Source organism: Drosophila ficusphila, unplaced genomic scaffold (assembly GCF_018152265.1).
Source record: "Drosophila ficusphila isolate 14025-0441.05 unplaced genomic scaffold, ASM1815226v1 contig_412, whole genome shotgun sequence".
Lineage (NCBI taxonomy): Eukaryota > Metazoa > Arthropoda > Insecta > Diptera > Drosophilidae > Drosophila > Drosophila ficusphila.
Window position 1 is genome coordinate 3,549,902 of NW_025064326.1, and position 19,992 is coordinate 3,569,893.

Sequence of the window (19,992 nt, forward strand, 5' to 3'; positions counted from 1 at the left end):
TGCGTTTGTAAATTTTTACATTTTCTTTACATTTTCCAGCAATAAGGTGTTGACTGTCATTGAGATCATTTGAATTTTTCAAAAATTAAAATCTGTTTTTCTTCTCTTAAACTAAAAATAATTCCCTGGAATATCAGCAACATGTGCGAAGTGCAGAAACTACTCGATGGCCTCTGCCAGACTTTTGACAATCACAAGAAGTTGCGCAGCGTGGAAATGGTCAAGATCCTGAATCGCGTTCGCTGCTGTGAGTGTGGACACCAAATGAGGCTTGCTAAGGCCCAGCAGATTAAGTCTGAATACCAGAAATCAAAATCTCAGGGCCAAACCCGAAAACTTCTGGTCGCCTGTTTCGGATTGCTGTTCCTCATCTACATTTACGCAATCTACGAGGCTCGAAGGTATAATCATAAAAGGGCTTATGGAAGTAGTGCCTGCGGATCAACCTTTTTCTACAGCAACAACAACTGTGATGTGTTCTACTAGGAAAATAGTTCTCACACTTACTTACCAAGGCGTATATTTTATGCACATATTTTTTAATATTACTATTCCTTTGCCATTGATTTATAATGAACTTCAAAATGTAAATTTGTTTTTTCAGTATATATATTTTTTTAAGGTAATTTTGCCTTGAAGTTTAAAGAAAGGCCAATGTGCAAATAAAACATGTTTTACTTATTTCAAACTTTTATTTTTCCCACATATAAAAATCCTTTTAGTTTTTGGCCAACTAAAGCCACAAGTGTTTGTGGACCAGTTAGTGAATTTAAATCAGTTCAAAAGCGCAAGATGACTTCTAAGCATGAATGAATACCGATTTTTTATTGACCTAACATATGTATGTATTTTAATTTGTACGACTTGAGATACACATCCAGGTGAAGATGGGACCCCGGAAGGTTGGGTGGCACACGGCAAGGGCGTGTCTGGCACTTATTGGGAACATTTCGTGCTCGACTTTTTCACCCGCTTTATGATTGGACGCTGCCGTAAATTATGCATAAAGCATAAATGCCAGAAAGAGATCGAACGACGGGATTGAGCAGAAGGGAGACTGTTGGCTTTCGGGGTGAGTCCATCATCGAACACGGCCATTCAGTTTTATTGGGTTATCGAGTGGGACAGGACCTCTCTTCCCCACCACCACCCCCAGTCGAACTCCTCAAAAACGGGCGGTTGTTGGGCTAGCTCAATATTGACACACGTTAATTGAAGCCCGACGGCTGCCAAAAGTATCGTTTCAATGGCCACATCCCTTAGCCGTGGGTCAGCGCCGAACTGAACAACCATTGCCTGCTCACATTGTGGCAGCGGAAAAGAGAGGAAGAGTGGGTGGTTGGGTGTCTGGTGCTCTAGGGTGGACCTTATGCTAAATTATTATCTTATAATATAATGAAAGATTAAAATGCAGTTGTTTTGAGGAATACGAACTCAAACGATTTAAGGTATTCAACATTGGTAACGGAAGATATTGGGTCCAGTAGTCCCCATTTGGATCGCTTTACTGCAATCTATCGAAGCTTGAAAAATCTGACATAAACAGGGGTCAAAATATCGACCACCGGGAAATGGAAAATTTTGAATGCAGTTTCTTCAAGGATGTGATTACAAATATTTAGAGGTATGCCACTTTGGAATCAGACTAAAATTGGCAAAACTATGGTCTGTGGACCTCTGGAAGTAGGTTTTGGAAAAAAGAAAAAGGGTTTGTTTGGAATCCTATAAATTGGAAAAGTTCTGGGCTGTGGACCTCTAGAAAAATTTAAAAAAAAAAGGGGTAAAAAAATAACCCATTTAAAAAAAAAAAATTTAAAAAAAATTTTTTTTTAGGGGAAAAAAAAAAAAAATTAAGGGGAAGCCACTTTAAAAAAAAAAAAAAAAAAAAAAAAAAAAAAAAAAAAAAAAAAAAAAAAAAAAAAAAAAAAAAAAAAAAAAAAAAAAAAAAAAAAAAAAAAAAAAAAAAAAAAAAAAAAAAAAAAAAAAATAAATTTAAAATAAAAAAAAAAAAAAAAAAGGAAAAGAAATTGATAAGGTCTCCTCATTGGAAAAATCGACCATCAGTAAGTGAAAAACATAAAATGCAGTCTATTTCAAACTTGGTCCACCCTAAGCGGCGTAGTTCCAGGATTATTGGGGTGGTGGTTGACCACCTGGCTGGGTCTCACATGTTGGGCGATTACATCACCTGCTGGGCGGTCATCGCTTTGAAGGCTTTAATAAACCCTGATTACCAAGGCAATTTTAAACGACCTGTAATTGACTCCTCCACCGGGTTGTCCAAACTTCTCTTTTGTCCGGTAAACGTTGAATTATGTTTTATTATACGGCTTTCAATTTTTCTTAAATTTTACACAATACACAATTCCTGCCAGTTAGTTTTATTAGTCGAGTGTATATGAAGATATTACTTGTGGTTTCGGATGCTGCCCATCCTATGTACATGGTGTATGAGTTGGGTTTAGGAAATCCTGGAACTATATGTCTATTGCATATGGCCAGATCTCTTGCAAATTAAAATTCTGAGGCCCCAAGATCTTCGCTGCCAAATCAAAGGAAAATTCAAGCAAGAAGTCCAAGGGTCCTTCGGTTTTAGTTAACAAAATGGGCGACTTTGTTGGTTTTGATATGTTGTTAAAAGCAGACAAGAGTGAAAAGAAAGAAACAGTTTAGTGTTTTCAAAAATTATGCATTATGTATTATTTTTGCTTTGAATTAGTTGTTGTCTTTTAGTTTAGTTCTGAGTTTAGATAGCATAATTAATCGTAAGTGTTGGTTTTTTCCTATTTGAAGTTAATTTTAATACATTTTGTTTAGTTGTAAATTATTGTAATGTAAATTTTAGGACTAATTCAAGTTCATATCTAGGTATATATGTATATTTATAGGTAGTGTTATAATTGTTGTAAATACAATCGAATAATTAACTAATACAGAATAATTACAGAACAAAGTGTTTGGAAATAGATTTTTCGCTCTGATCAAAAGTCTGAAATATCTTAGAGTTGTTCGCTTCTTCACATAAGCATTTCTCAGATAATCATTTGTGGCATGTCTAGATGCATATAAGTATAACGTGAGTAGGCATACATAGTATATGGGTATAATTGAAATTTTGGAATATTCAAATTTGACACACAATTCTCATAGTTTTGTCTTTCACATTTCGACTGATATACAAACGAAATACAATCAAAACATAGAATATATAAACGATACAGAAGGAAGGCAAAGACTAAGCGCACTTTGTAACAATTCGCTCGACACTTCAAGTCTGGACATTCCGTTTCATCGTCGCCTTAAACTCAAATAACACTTAACACGTACAAAACTGCTTATTAAACTTAACAAATACAGAATTTAATTCAAGCTAAACGCATTTTGTTGCCATATAAATTATTGTTAAAAGAAATGCACACGTGCACGAAAACGAAACAGAAAACTTAGCGGCTACGCAACTTGAGCTAATAACTAAAAAAGAAATTTACATCAAATGTGAATAGTTATTAATTACAAATTAGTGGTTGGTTGCTTGATTTGTTTGCCATTCGCCTGTGTGTGTGTTTTTGTTTTTGTTGTTGTTTCAGTTAAATAAATAGGTGTTGGTTGGTTAGTCCTTCCTCGCAGATCAGCTGCCTTCTTTTAGTCATTTAGTCTAGCCTAAGCTCTACACACTAGGAGTTATTCTCACAGTCATCGGGTTTGTGCTTCGTGCGTAAATTGCTCAAAAGATCGGCACAGTTGTTCACCATCATCAGATAGTCTCCGTTGTCGGCGCTCAGCTGGTCGTGGTTCAATCCTCCACTTCCGCCCACGCTCACTCCCATTCCTCCTCCTCCGCCCACTCCGCCTCCATTGTTCGTCTTCTCCGCTTGTCTAAAAATAATGGGATGTTATTATATAATCATATACATTAAATCGATCTATCTACTCTACCTATTGGTGATGCTGCTCAGCATGTTTCTGGACATGATCAGGGCGTTCTCCAGTTCCTTCAGCAGCAGCGAGTTCTTCAGATTCGCATGCAGCTGCATAGCTGCCTGAGTTGTGGTATAAAGTTTGTTGATCACATTGTGTACTTGGGCCTCAGCTGAAGGAAAAAATATGTCATTAAAGACCAGTTTAGTTATAGGAATTTCTAATTCTTACGATCTGAGCCCTCGTAATCCTCGGTGGAGTTCACTCCACTCCTCTGCTTAGCATTTCCGCCGGGGCTGCCAGTATTGTTGATCATCATTTTGCTCTTGTGATCGAAGCCCAAATTCCTTGGCCTTGGTGGCACAATGGGCTTGTTGTTAACAGTGCTGTTTGGCGTCTCCTCGGAGCTGGAGTCGTCCTGCATGGGTGTGGCTAAAAGGATATAAGATGTTATTAGTTGGAGCTCTCAAAATAAAACTAAGAGTCAACTCACCACTGCTGAAGTTTGGCGTCTTGCGTCGATTGTTGTTGACATTGTTTATTTTGTTGCTGTATTGGCGATTGGCAGCTGCAAATTACGTATTAAATTTATATTAATGATTTGTTTATATACTTTTAACATTATATATATTCACCTATGGGGCCATTACTGCGTCCCTGTCCATTGCTGGCACTACGCAATCTATTGCTATCCTCTGGTTCGGAATCGCTCTGAAAGGTAAATCATTTTCATTACAGCAGCTCATTAATTATCCTAATATTAACTTACCCCCTGATTAAGAACATTCATTGAGTTGCTGGAGGCACCCAGTCCAGTTTTTCCCTGCAAACTGTTCCTCTTGCTGGCCGATCGCGAAACGTTTCCATTTCTGTGCTGAGCCTGCGGCTTCTGCGGCGTCCCATTCGATTTTCCAGCTGTAAAAGTTATCAAAATTACACAGTTAAATATTTTTAAATAAATTTAAGAATGAATTTTAGAGCGAGGGTGCTTACGCTTGCCAAAGTTGCCCATGTGCAGGTCGCTCAGCGAGCAGGCGCGGCGTATGGAGGACTCCTCGATGGGCATGGGATTGAGCGTTTTGGGATTGCCTGAAAAGGTGGCACTAGATTAGTGTCGGTTCGGGTCATGCGGTTATATATAATAATATATATCTTGTGCTGGGATATCGAGAAATGGAGGGGTTGGTGGTGGTCGAAGGGGGAAACGAAAAACTAGTAATATAACTGTGTGTGCGCAAATGAAGGTGGGCGGAAAACTCAAGAGGCACAACAACCAAGGTGGAAACGGGGCTCAAACCTGGCTCCATCCTCAAAACAACAGTCCCAGGTCCCAGGTCATCGAGATCTGGGTTATCAGCGGGGATCTCAGTGCTCGCCTGCTTGCCAACCTCATCGTCGGCAATCACTTCCTTGGCCAGCTCCACGTCCTGGTTGCTGCTGTAGATGCCAGTGAAGTCGGTGCTCTCCAGGACATCCGGCAGACTGCAGTTCCTCCGAATGTTCCTGGCATAGGCGCACAGATCGGAGGCGTCCTTGGAGGTCAGCTCGTCGTCCTCGGCGGGCTCCTCCCCCCTGGCCAGCATGTCAAAGTTCATGGTCAGGCTCTTCACGTAGCCCTTCTCCTTGGCATTGCAGTTGAAGGGCCTCAAACGGGATTCGGTGGCCAGGCGTATCTGCTCCATTTTGTTCTCCTCCATGGCGATCAGCTTCTCGATAATGTCTATCTTCTTGGCAATGTTCTGGCACTGATGGCTGGTGGAGCTACCCGCTCCCTTTCCCTTTCCACTTCCTCCCTTTCCGCTGATCTTCCCAGCGTTGTCTAGGTTCTTCCTGTACTTTTCCCGCTCCTGCTGGATCTCATCTACCACCGCTTGCAGTTGGGGTTTGGTGTACAGTTTGAGGGTTTGCATATTCTCCAGGTTCTCGGGGGCATTTCCGTTCTCGGCGAAATACATCTCGAAGCTGCGCTCTCCGTAATCGCTCGGCAGGCTTCCCACCTCCATTTCCAGCTGCTCCTCCTCCCGTTCCTGCCTCTCCCTCTTGGCACTGGGCGTATACTTAATCTGCGACACTGTATTAAAACGCACCGAGATCTTTGGCCTGCTCTTCTGCCTCACACTGGTGGCCCGTCGACTGCTCTCGCTGGTATCGAATCGGGAAACCTTCTTCAGACAACTCTGGGTGGCGGATCCCCCGGCCAGGGCTCCAGAGCTCACCGAGCTCCTCATCGCCGGCCTCCTGTGCTGATCCCGCTCCCGCTGCTTCTCCTTCTCGAACTTCTGCAGATTGTGCTCGAACTGCTGCACCACGCTCGCGGTTCTCGACTGCGATTTCTGCTGCTTCTGCTGCTTTTCCGCGTGGCTCAGGGTGCTGACCAGGTTCTGTGGCTTCACCGGCACCGGTGGCTTGGGCTTCAGTGGCTTCCGCACGAAGAGATTGTCTCCCGACTGCATGGGATTCGAGTTCCGCTGCAATCGCTGCTGGGCGAAGTCCGTGCTCAGGGACTTGTTCACTCCCGAGTTGTACTGCTTGTTCTTGGAGCGCAGGGTGGGTATGTTTTCCGAGGCCTTCACCTGGGCGATTCGGGGATATGTCTTTGAACTCGGCAGTGGCTTCAGTGGCTCCAAATTGTAACCGGTGACATCGAAGCTGTCCGTCGCAGTGGCATGCTGCTGCCGCATGTAGTAATCGAAGCTGCCGTAGGCATTCGGGCTGTTCCCGTACGACTTGGACACCGGTCCGTGGATGATGAAGTTCCGGATGCCGGCGTGCCGCTGCTGGAGCACGGCCACCTGGGCCTGCGGGTACTCCAGCGGAGCACTCTGGCAGTCGCTCTCGTCCGAGAGCACGCTCTCCAGGCTGTTGCAGTAGCTCCCCGGTCCATCGCCATCGGAGAGCAGCGATAGCGACTCCTGACTCTGCTGTCCGGTGAGGAAGAAGCTGGCACTCGAGTGGCGCTGCGTCTCCAGGAACCGCGCCTCCTCCAGCCTCCGCTGACTGGCCGCGAACTGCTCCGGCTGCAGGATGTCCGAGAGGGACACCTTCCGCTCGCACTGGTAGAACTCCCGGTAAACGTAGTACTGGGTGGTCCTGCCCGTGGGCGTGGAGTCCCCGGTGGAGCCCAGTCCGCCCAGGCCCTTCAGATTCGCTGGCATCGAATACGAGGCTGGTATGCTGGGCTCGTCCAGATCCCCGTACTTCCGGGTGATCTCATCGATCATTTTCTCCGTATCCGCGTGGATCATGTCCAGAATGGTTCGTGCATCGTCAGCATAAACCGAGTGCCTCTTGGGTTCTCCCAGCAGCGCTCCTCTCTCGTTGCCCTCCGCTGACCACTCCACCTCCTCGTGGACCGGAGACACTGGACAGGATTTGTAGTGCTTCAAGATACTGGGCGTTCGCCTGTTGTTCCCAGCTGGGTTCCTCTTGACCCTCTGTTGCTGCTGCTGCTGCTGCTGTTGATTGTGTTGCTGCTGGGAATGCGAACGCATTGCGGATGAGGATCCTCCGAAGGGAACCCCAGGCGGTGGATGGATCTGGTGGACACCCACGTGGTGCGGATAGGGAGGATAGTGCTGCTGCACCTGTCGCATCGTGTGGAAGTTCTGCTGCAACTTGGACTTCGGGGCAGCACAGTTGAAAAACTGCTGCTGGGAAGCACTGGGAACATATTGCTGATGTTGCTGGTGGCTTTGATGATATTGCTCCTTGGGAATTTGATATTGCTGCTGCACTGGCTGCTGATATTGCTGCTGGATATTCGCGGTGGCAGCAGTTGCTGTTGGGTTTGGGGAGCTAATACACTGCGGAGTTTCGTGGGAAGCAACTAATGGGGTTAGTTCATATATCGTTACGGGGAATGTTTGTTATACATTAGATAATACATTGGTTTTACCGCAGAGATCGCAAAGAGGTAAGCAATATTCAGAGAGAGATAGTCAACAGAGAGAGCAAACAACGGGAGAGAGTTTTCGGTTACATTAGCCTACTGTCCAACTTGGAGGGGATTTCAATTTGGTTCAGAGCAGGGTCTCCTTTTTCCCATTAAGGCTTACCTGGCTTTGTGTATCGTCCTGGACCGCCGCCCACGTTCCTCGATCCATCCAAATTGGCAGCCAGACTCAGATCCGATATGCTATGGCTTCCCCGAAGGGGTCTATGGCCTACCTGTGGGTTCAAATAAATAGTATTAAATATTTGTTACAAACTATGTATATTAAATATTTGTTGTAAACTATATACTGTACTATTGAGTTAGTAAAAAACCACCTAGGGGTGTGTTTAAATTATTTAACCACATAACACATAGGCACCTTTAAAGCAATGTAAGATTTTAAAATGATTTACTTAAAGATTCACATTTTAAATTGAAGTAATTTTTGTAGATATTAAAATGTGAAAGTGATCGTCTGTTTTTTTATGAGTGAGTTATTCGATTTGAGTTACTGGTGTGAGTGGTTTTCGGGTTCCTCAAATTGCTTGAGTGGTGCAAAGTGGTGCGATTAGGAGTGAAAGGGTGAGGGGCACCACGCATCTTCAGCCGACTTGACTTATCTGGCTAAGCGAGTTTCTTTAGTAGCCGCTAGTAGCTTGGGCTATTTTTAGAAACAGCTGAATGCGATGGGGAGTTGGTTTGGGTACAAACATGGAGCATCGGTGGTTCAGTGGTAGAATGCTCGCCTGCCACGCGGGCGGCCCGGGTTCGATTCCCGGCCGATGCATAAATAACTTTTTTTGTTTTTTTTATTATAATTTATAAAAGCGTTAAAAAGTATTAGGCAAAACAACAACTTGTCTTTTAAATAATATTAATTATTTTTTGGTAATTATAAATGGACTGCAAATTAAATTTTAATTTAATACCAAGGCATTGAGCTTAGTTTTTTTTATCTGTTAGTTTATAAGCATTGCAAAAATGTACAAATCTGAAGCATCGTTAGAATAAGTAAAGCTGTCTTTATAGTCCAACTTAAATCGGCTCACCTCGGCTATAGCATTCAACCTTGTGTTGCCATTTTTGCGCGTACCCTAAACACACAAATTCGGGCAGGGGTTTTATTATATATTTTTTGTTTTTTTTTTTTTTTGGGTGCATGTGTTTTGGGGTGGGAGATTGGAGATTGGAGGACAGACCAGACACCGAAAAACAAATAATGGGACACACATAAAAATACAGAAGAACAACAAAAGAAAACACAAATTAAATGGGCAAATAAAAGTGGGAGGAAAACGGAAAACCCGCGAAGCAGTAAAGTCTGCCCTTTCAAAAGGAAATACTCTGATAGAAGGATCCCTTGGCAGAGCCCACACTTACATTCTCCAGCTGCTGCTTGACCTTGTTGATGACCTGCAGCAGCTCCTCCTTTTTGGTGCTCGTATACGACTTGGTGATGGTGGGCGGTGCGGCCACGCTTTTCCCATTTTCCGTGTTGTGCTTGGCGCTGATGCTGCGGCGACCTGGCAAAGGAAAGTATTCATTTAGAATCCATAAAGGAAATGCCTTCGAGGGGCGAAATAGTATCTCACTGCTGCCACCCCTTTCCATGGGCGTAGTGGTGCCGGGACCCTCGGGCAGAGCGGCGTGCAGGAAGCTGTTGCTGCTCTGGGGAAGGTTCTCCGAGCTGCCGCCCAAAGTGGAGGCCAGCGAGCGCTCCGCGTTCTCGGCACTGGGCGTGGAGCCCTCGTCCTCGGTGTCCGAGGTCCCGGTTCCGGTTCCAGTGCTCGCCGTATGCGAACTGCCGTTTCCGCTGAGAGCCGAAGGGGTCAGCTGGAGGCCGGACTTCTCAAACTTCTGGCGACGCACCGACTTGCGCAGCTCATCCTCGTTCATGGCGGTCACCTTGAAATCTCTGCAGGAAAGAAGCACTCTTATAGTTTGCTAGTCCAACTAAATTAAAGTAAGTAAACTCACGTTGGTGTGCTGGGAGCCAGATTGTTGTAGAACATTCCGTGATCGGAGCTGGTTCGCTCGCCATCGGAGATGTCCTCCACGTCGCCGTCGTGATCGTGGGTGTGGGTATCGAACCGCAGACCCGGCTTCAGCCGCTTGTCCGGCAGCTGGAGGCGCTGCTGGGCAGCTCCAGCACCCGTTGAGATGGCACCATTGGAGGCAGCGACAGCCAGCGAGGAGACGGAGGAGACCGTGACCACCGTTCCGTTGTTGCTGCTGCCGATGAACTTGAGCTCGCCCCTGCGCGTCTCCATGCCCGAGTCGATGGAGGAGTCCTCGCTCAAGTAGGTCTGATTGTACGTGATGTCCTTGGAAGAGGCACTATTGTAATCAGAGGTCTGCACATTAACACCACTGTGACCACCTACAGACGAAACGGTGCCCAGCGGACTCTCCGAGTTGGAGCGCAGGTCGTCCGCCGTCTCCAGCTGGGTGCTCCTCTGCGCCCACCTTCCCCTGGCTCGCGGTGCCAATCCGGGCACCTGTTGGCTCGGCGACGAGCTCAGGTTGCCCATCGAGGAGGCGGCGTGCATGGCAGGTACATTGGCGGATGATCCACCGCTGGGCGTGGGAATGGACAGAGCCCCACTGTCCGAATCCGCTGCTGCCTTCCGCATCGCCCACTGCGGCAGTTGGCCCACATCCGAGAACCTCTCCGCCACTCCGAACTTGGGCTGCAGCTGCGGCTGCTCCATTTCACTGGTGGGCGACTCCAGCACAATGCCATCCGGTGGCGAAATGGGTGCCAAGGGTCGCGGCAAGGGGGCGTGTCCCGAGCGGAGACGCTGCTGCGACATCCTCGCCTGCATGGTCACGATCATGTCGTGCGGCACTTGCCAGATGAAAATGCATCCGTCTCCGCTCGCCGAGATCAGGTGCCGGCAATCGTTGGTGAACTTCAGACCCGTGACCAGTTCACTGTGCCCGTACATCCGCGCCATGCACTCGCTGGAGTAGTAATCGTACACCGCCAGGGTTTTGTCCGTGCACGAGGTGGCCACGTAGATGCCACTCGGATCGAGGCTCAGCTTGATCAGGCTTCCCTCGTCCGAGTGGGAGCCCTTGAAGGTTTTCGTCTGCTTGGCATTCTGGGTGCCGTAGACGCGCACATTGCGATCCTGGCAGGCGGTCAGGATGTGCTTGGAGTTCGAGTCCACCTCCATGTCGTAGAGCGTGGTCTTCCCGGAGGTGTTGGTGCCCCGCATGAAGATGTTGCCCTGTTGAAGGAGGAGGAAGCTTTAAAAATGTTTCTCTATATAAGTGAGAAGCAAACACTCACCTGAAAACTCCTGAACATAATGGACTTGTCCGCTCCGCAGCTGATCATCTGGAAATTGAGTCCGGCGCCCACAAACTTGATGGAGGTGATCGAAGAGCTGTGGTCGTCCAGCGTCTGTAGCAACAAGTAGTTCTGGGCCACATCGAAGACGTGGATCAGGCGATCCCTGCTCGCACTGGCCAGCAGCTTTCGCTCGATCCGCTCGTTGGAGTACTCCAAGCACAGCACCTCCGACTCGTGGGCTTCGATGGTGGTGAGGAGTCGCAGATTGACCAGGCTGTACACGCGGATATTGCCGCAGCGATCACCACTGGCCAGGTGCTGCAGCTCCGGACTGATCTTGATGCAGCGCACTCCGTTCCGGCCGTCGTAGGAGGAGTTGCCCGCCTTGTCGAACAGCGAGGAGCCCTGGTCCTTGATGAACTGCAGCTCCTCGTCGCTGTACACGATCTTCAGCAGCTCCTTGGAGTAGATGTTGCGTCGGTAGATGTCGTTGTTCGTACAGCCGTCCAATCCCCAGACGCGAATCGTGTCGTCCGAGGAGCAGGTGACGAAGCACTCCTCGGGCAGCGTTTGCGAGGGCTCCCGCTCCACGTTATATGGCACTGTCTCCACGCCCCAGATGCAGGTGGAGTGGTAAAGGAACGAGTGCGACTTGCCCACGCGGGAGATGTCGCGCAGATCCCAGATGTACAGCGAGTGATCGTTGTAGACGCAGCTTACCTAGATAAAAATAAGTTACTAGATAGATATATCATTCAGTTTTTAAAGAATGTAGTTTACCTTGCATCGCTGCTCATCGAAAACCATGGCGATGCAGTCGGGGAACTTGGCCTGCTGCGGCACGGACATGATGTGGTTGATCTGGATGCCCTGGGCCACATCGACGCCCAAGTAGTGGGTCCTGGGCAGCGTGGTCACGTACTCCAGCGTGGCCGCATTGAAGATGCGGATGATGGACTCCGCACAGCCCACCAGGATGAAGCGCTCGTTCACGCAGATACAGTTGGCGTTGCTGGTGCGGCACTGCACCCACTTGTCCAGGAGGCGGCGCGAGCTGAACTCCACCAAGTGTCCTTGCCGCGTGATGGCGTACGTGCTCTCCGCACAGATCCCCTTGCCGCAGGCCACCGCACAGAAGTCGTTGTCCCGCAGGTCGCCCAGAATGGCGCTCCGTCCCATCAGGGGAATGGGATCCTTGTACTGCAAAAGGACATGCATGATTAACTCCTGGCCTTTAACTCAATGTGGCTTATAAAATATTCAGAGCAGTTGAACGTGGCATAACATATTCAGAACTTTTAATATTAATAAATTTACTAGGAGATACCACAAAAATCCCTGGTGGTTTAAAAACAGTTTAAAGTTATCTGCACTTCGCTCTGAATATTTTTAATGCCATTTTTGGTGATTTAGGGATTGAACTCACCTTTCTTCCTCCCTCCAGATACCAGTACTTGACATGGCGATTGCCCACGGTGACGAAGTAGCTGCCATCCTCGGCAAAGCACACGGCAGCCACCTTGGAGCTGATTTTATTCGAGGCCATCTTGAGGTTGGCCCGCCAGTCGAACACGTTGACAATCATGTCGTGCTGGGAGCCCACCGAAACCAGGTACTTGCCAGTGGGCGAAAAGGCCTGAATACAAACAATGAATTAATTATTCAAGAAAGCTTTTCAGGATAAATAAAAACAGGACTCACCACACAGGTGACGGCGTATTTGTGGTCCACAAACTCCGCCACAACAGTGCCGCCGCTGCAGTGCTCCAGACTCCCGTTGGGCGTCTCCAGCTCCCACACTTTGATCGCCGGATTGATGCCACACTCGCCGGTGGCCACGTAGCGACCACATCGCGAAAATGCCACGGAGGTGAATGCTTTGCGGGAGGTGTTGACCAGGTAGGCCTGTGTCTGGCGCTTCGCGTTGAACAGCACCACGGTGCAGCTGCAAGATTAAGATAAATAAATTAATTAAAAATTGTACCTATTTATATATACATTGTATATGCTACACTATTTTTATCTGTTTGATTTTACCTACTTAAAGATTTAAACAACTCAATTAAATCCCCAAGTATGATTAATAGATTTATTTCCAATGGCAGGTGCTAAAAGTAAGTTCGTTTTTCCCCTGATTAAATGCCAAACGAATTACAATAGACATTAATCACCAAGCTTGAAAAACTATCTAATTTTCTGCTAGTAATTGTATTACCACGTGGGTTTAGGCTATCTCGTGTTAACAGTTTCACATCCTTCCACTCAATGCCATTTATCTGCTGGCCCCGACCACTTAAAGGCGTCCTTGACCACGGCAGACGACGGCCCAAGTTGGTAACACATTTAAAATGCCCAAGGATGTAGGTTCCGCTCTGCCGGGTCCTTTTTCCTCTTTATTCTTTATTTTTTTCCACCCCGCCACCTTCAGCCAACCTTTTCCTGCCTCCGTTTAACCCTCTTGTGCCGGAATGCCAGCTAACTGTCTGCCCGGCTGGCTCATTATTAAGCTGCTCTTTGGCCTCCTCGGATTTATTTCTGTTGTAGGTACTGTTGCTCGTTGCTGGTTGCTCGTAATGAGCGCATCACGCCCACATCTTTCACTTAAAGTTATACCCTTGCTACTATGTATATTCCACTTCGACATCAGGTTTGTTGAGTTTAGTTATTTCAAGGAGGTATCCTCTTCTTCAAAATTACTGAATCCCACTCGTTCTCTTATGTCATTCAGTAAATATATAGTATAAGCAAAGTTATTTTGCAAACTTTTGCTAACCTTGTGAAGTGCATTTAGTTTGCGACGTTGGCCTGCGTGAATTTCCCTCGGCATTTTCTATTTATTCATGCTTGCAAATGGTACTATGCATACATGTGTGAGCCAAGAAAAAAACTTTTTCAGCGCAACGGAAGCGTAAATATGCCCTTTTTGTTAATGCACATAATTAGTAGAGTTCCTCGGCTTAACTCGCATTAATTGAAATGTTTGCGGGATAAAGAAGCGCAATTTAAACGACCAATCAAAATCCGATTGAAGAGGATAAAGCAAACAGAATGAATTGACTTTGTGATCCAAATTAATTGCCATGGATTTTCTTTAATCTAAATCAAAACCAACAGATGTCACGGCAGTTAATTTGCCTCCGCATTCCATTAGCTCTAAGCTTTAACGTTTAACCAATCTGTCATTGAAAATTGCAATTATTGCGTACATTACGTATACGCCGCGTAAAACCTATTGTGAGCTAAGCAAACATTCAGTGGCATATGCAAATCCTCTGGTGGGAAAACGGCAATCGCGTTGACATTATTTCACTCCCGCCCCTCCGATTTCCCTCTGAGGCTGTCACAGATTTTCCTCGTTGAAATGGAAAAATGCAGCCATGTGCGACAGTTGAGGAGAGATTAAATCAGGCGTTTTCATTGCACTCTTTTCCCGAAGCAAATTTAAAGCTTGAATTAAACGGAATTGAATTTTTTCGGAGCAAAGAAGGAAATGAGATACAGGTTCTGACGGTTTCCTTTTCGGCGCTGCTGGATATGTAATATTCTTGAGATTCATGATACTTACCCAGCTGGATAGGCCAGCAGGCCGCTGACTGGGGACACATCCAAAGCCGCATTGCTGCACACAGTCAGGCCCAAGACCTTTTTGAGTTTTATCTGCAAGAAGAGGGGAGAACATCGTAACATTAGATATCGCATTACATCACTCGAGTACCAGCTTGTTTGCAAAGTTTTTGTATATCTTTTTTCGCTTTCGGCAAGGTCACTTTGTGGAATATTTGCTCAAAAATAAAACCAAACGAAGATAACTTGCTGTGAGAATTGTTAACGCACACAATTCGCACATTTATCATGTCGGAGCTGTGTGTTTACATACGAACCCAGCCTTATACGATTTACATAAACATAAACAACAGGAATTGCCTCAGCATGTAAACATGATTTTCCAATGGTTTTTGCTATATTTTTCATCAATAGTTTATTAACAAGCTTTTTCAACTTGTATATTTCTCCACAAGGGGAGAAAGCCGAATTGAATTCCATAAATACGAAATCCAAAATTGAATAACAAACGAAATTGAATTTATGCGGCAATATGAATTCGATTTTATCGCATTTAAAAAAGGTTTAAAATAACTGACAATATTTGTTTTATTTTTGTAGAGATACCTAATTATTTCATTCACTAGAAACCGAGTAAATATGGCTCTTTGTGTGTCGGTTGCCTTTTTGTGTTCAAAAGCCGCCTTGTTACGCCTCACCAGAGCTTCACCTTGATCTTGCCCAAGCCACCAGCTTATTAGTTATTAAAAAAGCCATAAAAACAAAACTAAAACAATTAAGGGGCGTATAGCTCAGAGAACACAACAGGTTGAACAATAACTGGCAAATATCTGAGTGAAAAGGAAGTGCAAGTCAACAAAGTGTTCGAACACACTGCCGCATTGGAATCGAAATGGAATACTTTATGGTTGTCAGACGTAAATCAGAACTCAACAGTGGGCGATCCATAAGACGACTCTGTCAACTTTGGCACGCAAAGAGCATCCAAAAGATGCTTGATTATTGTGTTTCTGCGTCGCAAATGCGATTCGCAATTCCGAGATTCCGATTCCGATACAAAATACATTCCGACTGAGATCATCTCGGAATGACAGAGACACAAAACAAAATAGCTCCAGTGTTTGTTTACTACGAGAATTACTTTATTGGCTTGTTTCACTTAAGCGAGAATCGAGCCACACCAACGCAGCCTTTAAAATCTATATTTTAATGTATAAGGTCGATCTATGAACCGGTTTTAAGTCTCTCCGTTGTTCCTCTCCCGCGTATTTGCATTTTTAATGACAATGATACGCCGTGAAATTGTAAACAAATTTTCTGGGCATGACTAAAATAAAGCAACAATGAAAATATGCTAACCATGACTGAAAAATGATAATCAAAGCTTCCCCCGAAATCATGACCAACTGGCATCGATTTCGTTTAAGTGAAAAAGGGGGAGAGAGCAAGGCAATTACGGGGCGTATGCGCAACCGAATCCGAATCCGAATCCGTGAGCTGCTGCTTTTTAATTCGTTTTCAAATGGTAATTAGGCAGAGCAGGAGAAAAAATTAATGGTTGTCTGTAATTTTGGGAGATTTATTTGCTTGTTGCTTTACTATTTATTTTAGAAGATTTCAGCGGCTTGAACATTGGTTAATTGTAGTTTGGGATTCGTTGTGTAATTTCAAACATGCACATTCCTTTTTGATTCGATGTCTGTGATATTTACAAAATTGTTTAATTTCTCATCGAGCATAACTAATTACTCTTTACACAATAGAAACATTTTCATTTCCGTCTAAATTCTTGTTCGACTTTTAGGTAAAGTAAAAACGTATTTTTTCCACCACAAACAGTTGCCGCGGGTCGAGAGGTATTTTAAATACCATTTATTTTACACATCTACTTCTTTTTTCAAAACGGAAGTCAACACACGCCATTCATCAAAGCTTAATTTGGGAGCTGCCAAATACAAAAGAACCCACAAAAAACTAAGCCAAACAAAGCAAAATTCCTTTGTTACATATTTGGTGGAGTAGCGAAATTTAATGTCCAGCAGAAGAGAACTCAAATTTCCATTTTGTGTGACAGATGCGGCAGTTAAATGATAATTAATTATTGCCTAACGAGTGACGAAATCTTGGCCATGACCAGTCAGTAAAATTGGCCAAGATGCCTGAGGCAAATCAGTTTTCGGTCAAGTGGCTTTTGGCCCAATGCCCGGAGTTTGTTAATGAAGTGTCTGACTTCACTGGCGCTGCTGCTGCTGCTGCTGTTTATCGTTTTGGCCAAGTTCAATGCACGCAGCTGTTGGCTGCAACTGTTGGCCAAATTCTATGCCCAACCCACATGGCTTGGTCTGAAACATTTCGGATTTCTGCCCACAATTCGAGCGAAAAAGGCCACAAATAAGCTGAAGCATTTCCAGCGGACAGGTGTCAACCAACGATCACGCAATGAAAATGTTTACCTTAAGGCCACAAAAGCAAAATGCTGAAAAATATGCAAATCTTAAGCCTGCTTCAGTGAGAACAAAACATGAATGCAGAATGAGGAAATTAGATTGAGTGTACGCAATTACGGGTAAAATTTCACCATCAATTTATGAATATTTATTATAACACATGTTTGTAATTATTTGTATTTAATCAAATCAAAGCTCTGAGTGGAAAACATGGCATGCCGCACATTATTTGTTTGGTTACACTCCAGCAGCCAAAAACGAACTGGCGCCTCTAACAAAGCCGGGCTTAATTGCCTACTAACTTAATCAATAAATAAATAAATTGCCAAACAGGAAAAGATTTCTGATCAGAATTTCTTGCATAATTAAGTATGAATGAGTTATGGAAAGGCTGATAAGTCAGCGACTTTTGAGCGTGGCATTATCAAATGAATATTAATTCTCGGCATAAATAAATGCTAAATCTGTGGTGCACTTTTTTTTTGTTTTATGTTGTCTTTGGCAAATAGAATTTCTGGTTTGTGCTTGTTTTTATGCTGGTTGGTTATTTTCGTTTGCCCTACCACGTTTCGTGCATTTTCAATTGGCTTTCATCGGCTTACTCGACAAACGAACATGGCCCTCATAACAAAGCTGAGAAATAAAAACAAGTACACAGAAAGAAAAAACAAGACCTTTTATCTACTTTAAGAATTTTTAGTAAATTTACTATAGGAAATTTTATATTTGCCAAGAAATAAATCTGAGCTTATAATTTATAATTGCCTCGTATATTTCTATCAGTGTAGAAAAAGAAATAAATACGAATGGCGGCTAAATATACCTTCAGATACATTTGTATCCACAAGGCGCTTACGTGAGCAAACTGTTTATGACTATGAAAACAAGCCAAAATCCAAGCCGTTCCAAGAGATTTTCGATAGAACAAAATCGAATCGAGCTCGGATTTTTTCAAACACAATGGGACTGGTATTTTCTATTGAGATTCCTCCTTTGAGTTTCAGAAGCTGCCGACATTAGCTAATTGCCATAATTACCCGTGGGGCACCAGGCGGCAGGCAGCTCGAGCTCAAATAGAATATTTATGCCGGGGCAAAAACCACAAAAATCCATTACAAGTGCGGAGACAAAAGTTTTGTAGCGAAATGAATCATGCGGTGGACTCCGAGAGTGGGCAGAAATCTCAGTCATGGATACGTATATCTGGATACGAATATCTAACCATATCCAAACGGATGTTGCTCCGGCCAATATGCAAAGGGGGAAAAAGCACCGGGGAAAAGTCAGCGAGAACTGCTTTCTAACCGAAGCAAATGAAAGTTGAAACGGATGCGACTTATCCGACGTTGAGTCCAAAGAATGGACGACCTTTACCTCGTAGGCTGCCACATCCTCCTTGCCGTAAGTGGCAACCGGCGATGAGTTTCGGGGCGCGAACATTTCTCAATCTCTGCGAAGGTCCTCGAGGGCACACAAAACAACATTCCTCGGTGAGTATTCACTTATTTAGTTAATTGCAAATCTGGCTTCTTCGGCTATCTCTGCTTTTATGGCACATTTGAGACAGACGCCCACCAAAAAAAAAAAAATGTATGTATTAAGGCTATAAATTCGTAATTGTTTTTGTTCAGTTGTACTTTGTGTCTTTTTTTTGGGGGCGTTGTGGTTTCGTTTTTCGTATAATTAATAATACACTTTAAATAATACTTTTTACTGTTTTTTCGTTGCTCTTCGGCTGTTTTTGATGACTAGTCTTTATAGCATTTGTCTTGTGCTTCTCTGTTTTTTATTCGTTTTTTTTCCTTATTTTCTTTGCGACTTTGTCAAGGTCGTGTTGGGTGTTCTCTTTGTATCCGTTCGGTTCGTTGTATCTTTCAGTGCTGCGGTATCTATTTATCTTTTGTTTTTTACCACCGAAACTGAACTATAATTATTTTGTATTTTTTACTAAATTTTTTCCTGCGTTTGTTCAACTTTTGTGTAAATTTTCATAAGATATTCGTTGCACGTTTTTCGCTGGCTTGCTTGCTAATTTCTTTTTACAACAATCAAAGCGTTGCCTTATAATTATATTCAAAAATCGCTGGTCGTTTGTGGTTGCTGCGATTTGTTTTTTTGACTATTTTTTGTGGTTGTTGTTATTATCGTTGTTTTTGTTTTTTGTGACAGCCGTTGTCGCGTATCGGTTTTTAGCGCGGCTCAAATGAAACTGGCGAGATTTCAACGATTTCAGCACGACGTCGCCGATATTGAGTTGAGCCAACGGAGAGCTTGAGATATGGCAAGAGATAGATATATGGCTGAAAAAAAAGGTGAGAGAAAAACGCTCGTTTGAGACCTGTCCGATTGAGTTTTTGAGAGACACGCACACGTTTCTGTTAGATACTCAGTCTTGAAGCTCAGCAGCGAATTTGCATATTTCACGATGGAACTGAAAAACTGGAAAACACGTTTCTGGCCCCAAGTCCAAAATAGCAATCGCTGTTCTAACACGCGAAACAAGCAAACTACTTCAAATCGACTGCAACTTGGTGCGGGAGGGCCAAGAAATGGGGGATTTAAACTTAAAACACGCTAAAACAATTAATCAATTGCTGTAGTTTTGGCACCCACGATTGCCTTAATTATTTAATAATCTGCATATACACTGTGGAAAGTTATGGCATCGAAATCGCTCTGTCTGTCTGTCTATTTGTATGTCTGCACTGCCCACCGATTGCAATAAATTCTCAGAATCGCTGAATGGTGGGCGTACATGTTCCCTCCAAAAGCCGTAAAACGAAATTAGGCAAATCAACAGCCGAGCTAGTAGCTGAAATTACAATGAGAGT

General features: G+C 44.4%; 2 protein-coding genes and 1 non-coding gene across 14 annotated transcripts in view; 2 read left to right on the forward strand and 1 right to left on the reverse strand.

Moving 5' to 3' along the window:
• The first annotated feature begins 8 nt into the window (after window positions 1–8).
• LOC108094180 lies at window positions 9–500 on the forward strand. The gene has a single exon (XM_017194640.2). It carries the CDS (start codon window positions 142–144, stop codon window positions 484–486), a length of 345 nt encoding a protein of 114 aa, XP_017050129.1. The 5' UTR covers window positions 9–141; the 3' UTR covers window positions 487–500.
• Window positions 501–2,668: 2,168 nt separating this feature from the next.
• Window positions 2,669–19,992, reverse strand: part of LOC108094137 (mitogen-activated protein kinase-binding protein 1) — a 59,957-nt gene continuing 42,633 nt past the window's right edge. For 4 of the 12 annotated variants that reach the window (XM_017194561.2, XM_017194562.2, XM_017194559.2 and 1 more), the window contains 18 exons: window positions 14,716–14,807; window positions 12,852–13,095; window positions 12,577–12,786; window positions 11,931–12,350; window positions 11,148–11,870; window positions 9,830–11,085; window positions 9,445–9,767; window positions 9,233–9,375; window positions 8,902–8,946; window positions 7,974–8,085; window positions 5,216–7,744; window positions 4,912–5,007; window positions 4,688–4,833; window positions 4,554–4,629; window positions 4,412–4,486; window positions 4,150–4,350; window positions 3,937–4,090; window positions 2,669–3,876 (listed from right to left, as the gene is read on the reverse strand). In XM_017194561.2, the coding sequence (XP_017050050.1) occupies window positions 3,675–3,876; window positions 3,937–4,090; window positions 4,150–4,350; window positions 4,412–4,486; window positions 4,554–4,629; window positions 4,688–4,833; window positions 4,912–5,007; window positions 5,216–7,744; window positions 7,974–8,085; window positions 8,902–8,946; window positions 9,233–9,375; window positions 9,445–9,767; window positions 9,830–11,085; window positions 11,148–11,870; window positions 11,931–12,350; window positions 12,577–12,786; window positions 12,852–13,095; window positions 14,716–14,807 (7,047 nt within the window). In that variant the 3' untranslated portion in view covers window positions 2,669–3,674. Of the gene's footprint in view, window positions 3,877–3,936; window positions 4,091–4,149; window positions 4,351–4,411; window positions 4,487–4,553; window positions 4,630–4,687; window positions 4,834–4,911; window positions 5,008–5,215; window positions 7,745–7,973; window positions 8,086–8,901; window positions 8,947–9,232; window positions 9,376–9,444; window positions 9,768–9,829; window positions 11,086–11,147; window positions 11,871–11,930; window positions 12,351–12,576; window positions 12,787–12,851; window positions 13,096–14,715; window positions 14,808–18,535; window positions 19,373–19,992 lie in introns of those variants that run through there. The other 8 variants (XM_017194565.2, XM_017194560.2, XM_017194569.2 and 5 more) reach the window with 6 other exon arrangements.
• On the forward strand, window positions 8,569–8,639 carry Trnag-gcc. Its single transcript has one exon. It is a non-coding gene; the product is annotated as a tRNA-Gly (tRNA).

What these genes read in the sequence shown, in the direction of transcription:
- LOC108094180 (XM_017194640.2), top strand. Translation starts at nt 142, where the DNA reads ATGTGCGAAGTGCAGAAACTACTCGATGGCCTCTGCCAGACTTTTGAC.